The 10,185-nt window shown below is 43.9% G+C and overlaps 1 protein-coding gene across 1 annotated transcript in view; it reads left to right on the forward strand.

Annotated features, from left to right (window-relative positions):
- LOC309827065 (solute carrier family 23 member 1-like) overlaps positions 1 to 9,352 on the forward strand; it is a gene marked incomplete at both ends in the record, with an annotated part of 44,278 nt that extends 34,926 nt beyond the window's left edge. The window contains 4 exons of the mRNA XM_082661557.1: positions 5,671 to 5,835; positions 6,239 to 6,347; positions 7,723 to 7,818; positions 9,096 to 9,352. Coding sequence (XP_082517683.1) covers positions 5,671 to 5,835; positions 6,239 to 6,347; positions 7,723 to 7,818; positions 9,096 to 9,352 — 627 coding nt within the window. The remainder of the gene's footprint in view (positions 1 to 5,670; positions 5,836 to 6,238; positions 6,348 to 7,722; positions 7,819 to 9,095) is intronic.
- Positions 9,353 to 10,185: the final 833 nt, after the last annotated feature.

Genomic DNA, 10,185 nt, shown 5'->3' on the forward strand with positions numbered 1-10,185 from the left:
TGCAGCACAACTCCAACTTTTGAGGATGAGGCTGAATGCTTCCAGGTCAGAGGTCATTTTTGTCTCACTGGTAGCTGTCACTCAAACCCTAGATACAACCCTTGACTAGCACAACAATCATTACTGTCCAACGTGTGACAGCTGTGTGTGCCTGGTACTGGGATGGGATGTGGACCAGAGCCCATAATCTTCACAGCATAGTGGGGTTTTTTTTAACCTTTGTAGAAACTTTTTATTTCCAGATCTAATAGCTGCTCTAAGCGGGTGAAACGTACTTCTTTAGCATTCCCAAACTCCTAGCTGCTCGAGAAACCCTATGCAAACCAGGTGATAGCAATTAGTAGTGACTCTAGCACAAGTGATCCTTGATTTTGGACCAGTTAATGCTGTATAATACCATGGGGAGGAGCCTTGTCTCTGTTTTGTATCTTAATGAACCTCCAGTAGATGAAGGAGGAATCATAGTTTACACATAATCCATGATAATTCCTTGTTGAGAAAATCTAATTTGTCCTAATTGAGAAAATATATCAATTAATAATAATGCAGTGACTTATAGAGGGAACTTTTAAAAAAACTTATTTTATTGAAGTATAGTTGATTTACAATGTTGTGCTAGTTTCTGCTATACAGCAAAGTGATTCAGTTTTATATAACATTATTTTTCATATTCTTTTCCATTATGGTTTACCACAGGATGTTGAATATAGTTCCCTGTGTTATACAGCAGGACCTTGTTGTTTATCCATTCTATATGTAATCGTTTGCATCTGCTAATCCCAAACTCCCAAGCCATCCCTCCCCCACACCTGCTCCCCCTTGGCAACCACAAGTCTGTTCTCTATGCCTGTGAGTCTGTTTCTCTTTGGTAGATAAGTTCATTTGTGTCCTATTTTAGATTCCACATGTAAGTGATATCACAGGGTATTTGTCTTTCTCTGTCTGACTTACTTCACTTAGTATGATAACCTCTAGGTCCATCCATGTTGTTGCAAATAACACTACCCTTTTTAATGGCTGAGTAATATTCCATTGTATACACACACCACATCTTTATCCATTCATCTGTTAATGGACATTTAGGTTGTTTCCATGTCTTGGCTATTGTGAATAGTGCTGCTGTGAACATAAGGGTGCATGTATCTTTTCAAATTAGAGTTTTGTCCAGATATATGCCTAGGAGTGGGATCGCTGGATCGTATGTCAACTCTATTTTCAGTTTTTTGAGAAACCTCCATATTGTTTTCCATAGTAGCTGCACCAATTTACATTCCCACCAACAGTGTAGGAGGGTTCCTAGAGGGAACTTTTTGAAATGTAAATCATATCATGTCACTACCCTGCTTGACACAACTCTACTGAGTCTTCTTGTCTTTGGATTTATTATTTTTAATTGTAGTAAAATACATGTAACATAAATTTAGCCTCTTAACCATTTCTAAATGTATAGTTCAGTAGAGTTAAGTACATCCAAATTGTTGTGCAACCAATCTTCAGAACTCTTTTCTCTTGCAAAACTGAAATCTGTACCAATTGAACAACAACTCCATATTCCCCCCTCTCCCAGCCCCTAGCAACCACCATTCTACTTTCTGTCTCTATGAATTTGACTGCTCTAGGTACCTTATATAAGTGGACTCATACAGTATTTGTCTTTTTGCGGGTGGCTTATTTCACTTAATGTCCAAGTTTTATCCATGTTGTGCAGGTGTCAGAATTTATTTCCTTTTTAAGGCTGAATAATATTCCATTGCATGTATATACTACGTTTTGTTTATGCTTTGTCTTTGGAATTTATCGTAACTCCTTTCCATGGCCCTTAAAGTACTTCATGACAGAGTCCCTTCCTTGCTTTCCATCCCATCTCCTGTCTCTCACCCTGCATCACTGTGCCCCAGGCACATCAATTCCCTCCCCTAGGTTTATTGAGATACACTTGGCATATAACATTGTGTAAATTTAGGTGTACAGTGTGTTTATTTGATACACTTATATATTGCAATATGATTACCACCATTAGCTAACACCTCTATCACATTACATGATTACCATTTCTTTTTTGTGGTGAGAACATTTAAGATCTACTATCTTAGTAACTTTGAAGTATACATGTTTGTTAACTATAATCACCATGCTGTGCATTAGGTCCCCAGAACTTATTCATCTTCTAACTGAAAGTTTGTACTCTTTGATGAACATCTCCCCATTTCCCCTGGTAACCACCATTCTACTCTTTACTTCTACGAGTTTAGCTTTTTTAGAGTCCACATGTATATGATATTATACAGTATTTGTTTTTCTCTGTTTGACTTACTTCACTTAACGTAATGCCCGCAAGGTCCATCCGTGTTGTCACAAATGGCAAGATTTCATTCTTTTTTATGGCTTAATAATATTTCATTGTACATACCACATCTTCTTTATCCATTCATCTGTTGACAGACACTTAGATTGTTTCCATACCTTGGCTATTGTAAATAATGGTGCAATGAACATGGTGGGGGGGTGCACATATTTTTTTGTTAGTGTTTTCATTTTCTTTGGATAATCCCAGAAGTGGAATTGCTGGATCATATGGTAGTTCTATTTTTAACTTTTTGAGGAATCTCCATACCATTTTTCATAGTGGCTGCACCAATTTACATTCCCGCCAGCAGCCCACAGGATTCCCATTTCTCCACATCCTTGTCAGCACTTGTTACCTTGTGTCTTTTTGATGATAGCCGTTCTAACAGGTGTGAGGTGATATCTCATTGTGGTTTTGATTTGCATTTCTCTGATGATTAGTGATGTTGAGCATCTTTTCATGTACCTGTTGGCATTTGTATGTCTTCTTTGGAAAAAAAAGTCTATTCAGTTCCTCTGACCATTTTAAAATTGTTTGTTGTTGTTGTTGTTATTGAATTATATGAGTTCTTTATATATTTTAGATATGAAACCCTTATCCAACTATACAGTTTGCAAATATTTTCTCCCATTTAATAGGTTGCTTTTTCATTTTGTTGATTGTTTCTTTTGCTGTACAAAAGCTTTTTAGTTTAATGTAGTCCCACTTTTGGATTTTCACTTTTTTTAAAAAAAGATTTATATTTATTTATTTTTGGCTGAGCTGTGTCTTAGTTGCAGCATGAGGGATCTTCGTTGCAGCATGTGGACTTCTTAGTTGTGGCATGCCTGCGGGATCTAGTTCCCTGACCAGGGATCGAACCCAGGCCCCCTGCACTGGGAACACAGAGTCTTACCCACTGGATCTCCAGGGAAGTTCCTGATTTTCACTTTTTTTGCTTGTGCTTTTGGTGTCATATCCTAAAACATCATTGCCAAGACCAATGTCAAGAAGCTTCTCTGTGTTTTCTTCTAGGAGTTTTGCAGTTTCCAGTTTTACATTTAAGTATTTAATCCATTTTTAGTTAAATTTTGTGAGCGGTGTTAAGATAGTGGTTCAATTTCAGTTTTCTGCATGTGGTTATCCAGTTTTCCCAACACTATTTATTGAAGATACTATCCTTTCCCCATTGAGTTTTCATGGCTCCCTTGTCAAGTATTAGTTGACCATATATGCATGGGTTTATCTGTGGGCTCTCAGTTCTGTTCCATTGGTCTATGTGTCTATTTTTATGCCAGTACCATAGTGTTTTGATTACTATAGTTTTGCAGTATAGTTTGAAATCAGGACGTGTGATGCCTCCAGCTTTTTTTCTATTTTTCTTTTTCAGGATTGCTTTGGCTATTTGATGTCTTTTGTGGTTACATAAGCATTTTAGGTTTTTTTTTTCTACTTCTGTGAAAAATGCCATTGGAAATTTGATAGGGATTGCATTGAATCTGTAGATGGTTTTGGGTAGTATGGACATTTTAACAATATTAATTCTTCCAGTCATGACATGGGATACCTTTCCGTTTATTTGTGTCTTCTTCAGTTTCTTTCATCAGTCTTATATTTTTCACCTCCTTGGTTAGATTCATTCTTAAGTACTTCATTGTCTTTGATGCTATTGTGAATGGGATTGTTTTATTTCTTTTTCAGATGTTTTATTGTTAGTGTAGAAAAATGCAGCTGATTTCTGTATGTTGATTTTGTATCCTGCAACTTTACTGAATTCATTGATTAGTTGTAACAATTTCTTGGTAGAGTCTTTAGGATTTTCTATATATAAGATCATACCATCTGCAAATAAAGATAATTTTACTTCTCCCTTTCTGATTTGGATACCTTTTTTTTTTTTTTTTTTTGCAGTATGTGGGCCTCTCACTGTTGTGGCCTCTCCCGTTGCGGAGCACAGGCTCCGGACGCGCAGGCTCAACGGCCATGGCTCACGGGCCCAGCCGCTCCGCGGTATGTGGGATCTTCCCGGACCGGGGCACGGACCTGTGTCCCCTGCATCGGCAGGCGGACTCTCAACCACTGCGCCACCAGGGAAGCCCTGGATACCTTTTATTTCTTTATCTAACCTGATTGCTATGGCTATGACTTCCAGTAATGTGTTGAATAGGAGTGGTGAGAGTTGTCACCCTTGTCTTGTTTTCTGATCTTAGAAGAAAAGCTTCCAACCTTTCAGCATTGAGTATGATGTTAGTTGTGGGCTTTTTGTATATGGCCTTTATTGTGTTGAGGTGCATTCCTTCTATATTTAATTTGTTGTAAGTTTTTTTATCCTGAAAGGATGTTGGATTTTGTCCAGTGCTTTTTCTGTGTGTATTGAGATGACCATATGTTTTTATCTTCCATTCTATTAATGTGGTGTATCACATTTATTGATTTGCACATGTTGAGACATCCTTGCATCCCAGGGATAAGTCCCAGGTGATCACGGTGTATGATCCTTTTAATGTACTGTTAAATTTGGTTTGCTAACATTTTGTTGATAGTTTTTGCATCTGTATTCATCAGGGATATTGGTCTGTACAGTTGACCCTTGAACAATGTGGGGAGTGGGGTGGGGTTAGGGGCACCAACCCTCCTTGCAGTCGAAAATCCGTGTATAACTTATAGTTGGACCTCTGTACACGTGGTCCCTCCATATCCATGGTTCCATCACATCTGTGGTTCCACATTCACAGATTCAACCTATCATGGATTGTTTAGTACTACAGTATTTACTGTTGAAAAAAAATCTGCATATAAGTGAACCCACACAGTACTTTCTTTTCTTTTCTGTCCTTATCTGGCTTTGGTATCAAGGTAATGCTGTCCTCCTAAAATGAGATTGTGAAGTAAGTATTATTAATCCCCTGTTAAATTTGGAGACTGACATTTTGAGAGGTTAGATAACTTGCGTGAAGCCGAACAGCTAGTTAGAGGCAGAGTTGGGATTGGCTCTCAAACCCCATTCTTAAGCATTGGGCCACTCCCTCCCAAGAAAGACTTCTTGCCTCACTGTAACGTCTGCCTAGAGAAGGAGCATTGGAGTCAGGACTTGAAGACATGTATGAGAGCAGCAGAGAGGAGAGGTGAGGGCAGAGGCTGGGACCCAAGGTCACACCTTCATGCTTTCGCCAGCACCATGTGGGAGTAGAGGGGGGCCATTTCTGGGTCAGTCGATGCTGCTCCTGTGGGTCCCCTGGAGCCATTGTTTGTGATGCCCCAGGAGCAGGGCAGAGGCCTCCAGGGTGTGTGACCCAGCTGGTGCTGAGCTCCTCGTCTCTCCCCCACCTCCCTGAGTGCTACAGGTAGGGAGCAGGATGGTGATTGTTGCGGCGGGCTGCGTGCTGCTCCTGATGGGCATATTTGGGAAGATCGGGGCTGCGTTTGCCACCATCCCAACCCCTGTGATCGGAGGCATGTTCCTGGTGATGTTTGGGGTCATCACTGCCGTGGGGATTTCCAATCTTCAGGTGAGGCAAGGCACCCTTAGGAAAGCAGCAGCATTGCATCTCCTGAAAGGAGCATATGGGGATGGAGATGAATGGAACAGGGTGGGGACAAGGGAGGAGGGGAAGGGAGTCCTCAGTCCCAGAAACCGCACTGGCCCCAAATGGGAGAAAGAAATAACCAGAAGCACCCGAATTTCTGAAAAACAAAATTGCATCAGTTTGAATTGGATTATCCAGACCATTCAGCTCCCAGGGTCAAGTGGGAGTCGGGACTTGTCTGAGAACCTGTGCCCTCTGAGCCCAGCCTCCCCCTCCAGTCTCAAGTGGTGGGGGGGCGGGGGTGGCTGGCTGGGCGGGTGTTTGACTGACGTGCAGTACAGGTACTGATCGTTCCGGCTCTGCCGTGGGGGCCTCTCTCCTACAGTACGTGGACATGAACTCGTCCAGAAACATCTTTGTCTTTGGCTTCTCCATCTACTGTGGGCTTGCTGTTCCCAACTGGGTGAACAAGAACCCGGAGAGGCTCCACACAGGTGATTCTCCATCCTCTAGACTGTGACCACTCCAGGGGCAGAGCTGGTGGGGTCCCTGGTCCCTGGGAATTCCTGTCACTTTTTTAAAAAATTAACTATAGTCACCATGCTGTACATTACATCACCATGACTTATTTATTTCCAGTTCTATTGAGATATAATTGACATACATCACTGTATGAGTCCCAGGTATACAGCATAAAGGTTTGACATACATATATTGTGAAACGACTACCATAATAAGTCTAGTTAACACCCATCTCCTCATATAGACACAATAAAAAGAAATGGGAAAAAAAATTTTCTCCTTGTGATGAGGACTCTTAGGATCTACTCTCTTACCAACTTTTCTATATATCATACAGCAGTGTTAACCATAGTCGTCATGTTGTACATTCCATCCCTCGTACTTATTTATCTTATAACCAGAAGTGTGTCCCTTTTGATCACCTTCCTCCAATTCCTCCTCCTCATACCCCCTGCTTCTGGTAACCACAAATCTGATCTCTTTTTCTATGAGTTTTTTTTTTTAACAGTCTATATATAATAAGTGAGATCATACAGTATTTGTCTTTCTCTGTCTGATTCATGCCACAGCATAATGCTCTCAAGTTCCATCCATGTTGTTGCAAATAGCCAGACTTTATGGCTGAATAATACCCATTGTAAATATATACCTCATTTTTTTTAGTCATTCATCCATTGATGAACACTTAGGTTGTTTCCATATCTTGGCTCGTGTAAATAATGCTGCAGTGAAGGTGGCTGTGCATATATCTTTTTGAGTTAGTGTTTTCATTTTCTTTGGATAAATAACCAGGAGTGGAATTACTGGGTCATATGGTAGTTCTATTTTTAATTTTTTGAGGAACCTCCATACTGTTTTCCATAGTGGTTGCACTAATTTACATTCCTGCCAACAGTGCCCAAGGGTCCTTTTCTCCACACCCTTGCCAAGACTTCCTAGTTCTTGTCTTTTTGGTAAAAGCCGAACAGGTGTGAGATGATATCTCACTGTGATTTTGATTTGCATTTCGCTGATGATTAGTGATGTTGAACACCTTTCATGTACCTATTGGCCATCTGTATATCTTCTTTGGAAAAATCTCTATTCAGATCCTCTGCCCTTTTTTTTTTTGTCGTACATGGGCCTCTCACTGTTGTGGCCTCTTCCATTGCGGAGCACAGGCTCCGGGCGTGCACGCTCAGCGGCCATGGCTCACAGGCCCAGCCGCTCCGCGGCATGTGGGATCCTCCCAGACCAGGTCACGAACCCTCGTCCCCTACATCGGCAGGCAGACTCTCAACCACTGCGCCACCAGGGAAGCCCCCTCTGCCCATTTTTTAATCCCTGTCACTTCTGTCTTCACTCTAGGGATTCTGCAGTTGGACCAGGTCATCCAGGTGCTGCTGACCACGGGCATGTTTGTTGGTGGATTTCTGGGCTTTCTACTGGACAACACCATCCCTGGTAGGGCTCACCTCTGCTCTGTAAGCTGGCAGTTTGGGTAGATGGTCAGCATTTGGGTCACCCACATTGCTTCTCTAGCCCCAGTTCTCATGTAAGACTGGCCACAGCATACCCTGAGTGGGCCCTGCATCTGGGTGGGGTGTATGGGCCTGTACTAGCTTTCTAGGGCTGCCATCGCAAAATGCCACAGACTAGGAGGTTTAAACAACCGAAATGTATTTCCTCACAGTTCCAGAGGCTAGAAGTCCAAGAACAAGGTGTTGGCAGGATTGGTTTCTCCTGGGGCCTTTCTCCTTGACTTTCAGATGGATGGCCTTTCCTTCCTGTGTGTGCATCTCTGGTGTCTCTCTGTGTGTCCTAATCTCCTCTTCTTATAAAGACACCAGTCAGATTAAATTAGAGCCCACCCTAAAGATCTCATCTTTACGTCTTTAACTAAATCACCACTTTAAAGATTCTATCTCCAAATACAGTCACATTCTGAGGTTTGTGGGGTTAGGGCTTCAACACGATTTTTTTTTGGGGGGGACACAATTCAGCCCATAAAAGGACCCTAAGGTGAGAAATACACCAGAAGCAAAAAGCAAAAGACATAGCCCCAGCTCTCTTAGAGCCTGCCGTCTAGTTGACGAGGGAGAGAATGCATGTGTTCATTTATTCATATTCCAATAAAAACCACAGCAAGTACACTGTGTTCCAGGTGCTCTGTACTGAGGATACAAAGGGCTGCAAGACATGCCCCCCTGCCTTCTAGAAACTCACAGGCTAGTAGGGGAGAGAGACACGACAACAGACCATTACAGTACAGGGAAGTAAGTGTGATGATGAGCAAACGAAGCCCATGAGCGCAGAGGTGAAGAGCGCAGAGCTGCCCTCACTGGTGGCTTTCAGTGCTCCCTTCTTGATCCTCCCATGGCCCCTTGAAAGGACCTCTGTGATAGCTCCTGCTTCGTGGTATTCCATTTCCTGCATTTCTTCTCTCCACCAAATGTAAAATGCATCTGCATTCCAGAAACACTGAAATATAGAAAGGTCTGCTCTGGAAGATGAGGAAAGAACAGTGGTTCATAGAAGGTCGTACCCCGGAGCTCAGGGAACACCTGATGATGAGCTGAGTTGAGCTGAGCTGATTCTTGGGATGGGCTTGGAGGGGGAGGAGGGGCTGCTGGCAGGTGCAGGGCACTGAGACGAGGCCTCGTGAGTGCCTGCAGGGGGGGCCAGAGGCTTCCGCCCCCTCCCTCAGGGCCTAGGCTTGACTGCTTGCTGGCTCTCTTTAGGAAGCCTGGAGGAGAGAGGCCTCCTGGCGTGGAATCAAATCCAGAAGTCTGAGGAGACTACGAAGATCTCGGAGGTCTACAGCCTCCCCTGGGGGATCGGCACCAGGTTCTGCGCATCCTCCTGCACCCGATGCCTCCCCTTCTGGCCCAAACTGGAACGTGGTGGGAGAGGTGAGGTGGGGGTGAGCCAGCTGACGCTCTGCTCCTGGGACCCCTCAGAAGAGCGACCCAAGGGCGCCACAGACACCAGGATGTAAGGACGCTCCTTCTGCACGTCCCAGAGGCTTCACTATCCCCCCACCCAATGTGCTGAGCTCCCCACTCACGTATGGAAGGGACCCTGCCCTCTTGAGTACCTCTGCACCCCGCACGGGGTGGCAGCCAAATAAGTATTAGATTAAGACCATGACAAGCATGCTTTGACCCAGTCACTTAGTCACCGAGGTCTGGCCTCAAGCTGCTTCCTTCCACCATGCTCCAGCCCTCCCATCTCCAGTGTAAACCAGTCCTCTTGGCAGTATTTTGATGCATCGGGAGGAAGAGGCTTTGGGTGGGGCAGGCGACGGAGATGGGGCTGTTAGCTGAAAGGTGACGGGAACAGTTCTCTTCCTCCCCAAAGAGGCTGGAGGCCCTGCCAGCCCCCCCAGGCCCTTCTCTTCCAGACGCTTCTTCTTCCAGGCCTCTCCCCTGCAGGTCCCTCCCCGCCAGGCCCCTGCCATTTGTGAACACCGAAGGGCCAGCAAAGCTACAATCCCTGCACCAGTCCTTGGGGTCAGACTGTGTATCACAGGACGGTTTAGTGAGGCTGTGGGCCCTGGCGCTGTGGAGTCAGGACCAGGTTTGGATCCTAAGACTTAACCTGCATGTCAGGTTCTCACAGGGACATGAAACAGTCAAAGCATTTGAGAGGCCTTCAGTGGAGCAGAGCCACTGTTGTTATGATATATAAACTGTAAAGAGCCAGGCGAACCTGTTCTCTCTGCATCCTCAGTGGATTAGTCAGGATTCTCTAGAGAAACAGAGCCAATAGGGGGTGTGGGTGTGTGTATACACATACATGTCTGCAGAGAGATATATACATGTGTCCACA

This window comes from Grampus griseus, assembly GCF_964374135.1.
Source record: "Grampus griseus genome assembly, chromosome: 9".
NCBI lineage: Eukaryota > Metazoa > Chordata > Mammalia > Artiodactyla > Delphinidae > Grampus > Grampus griseus.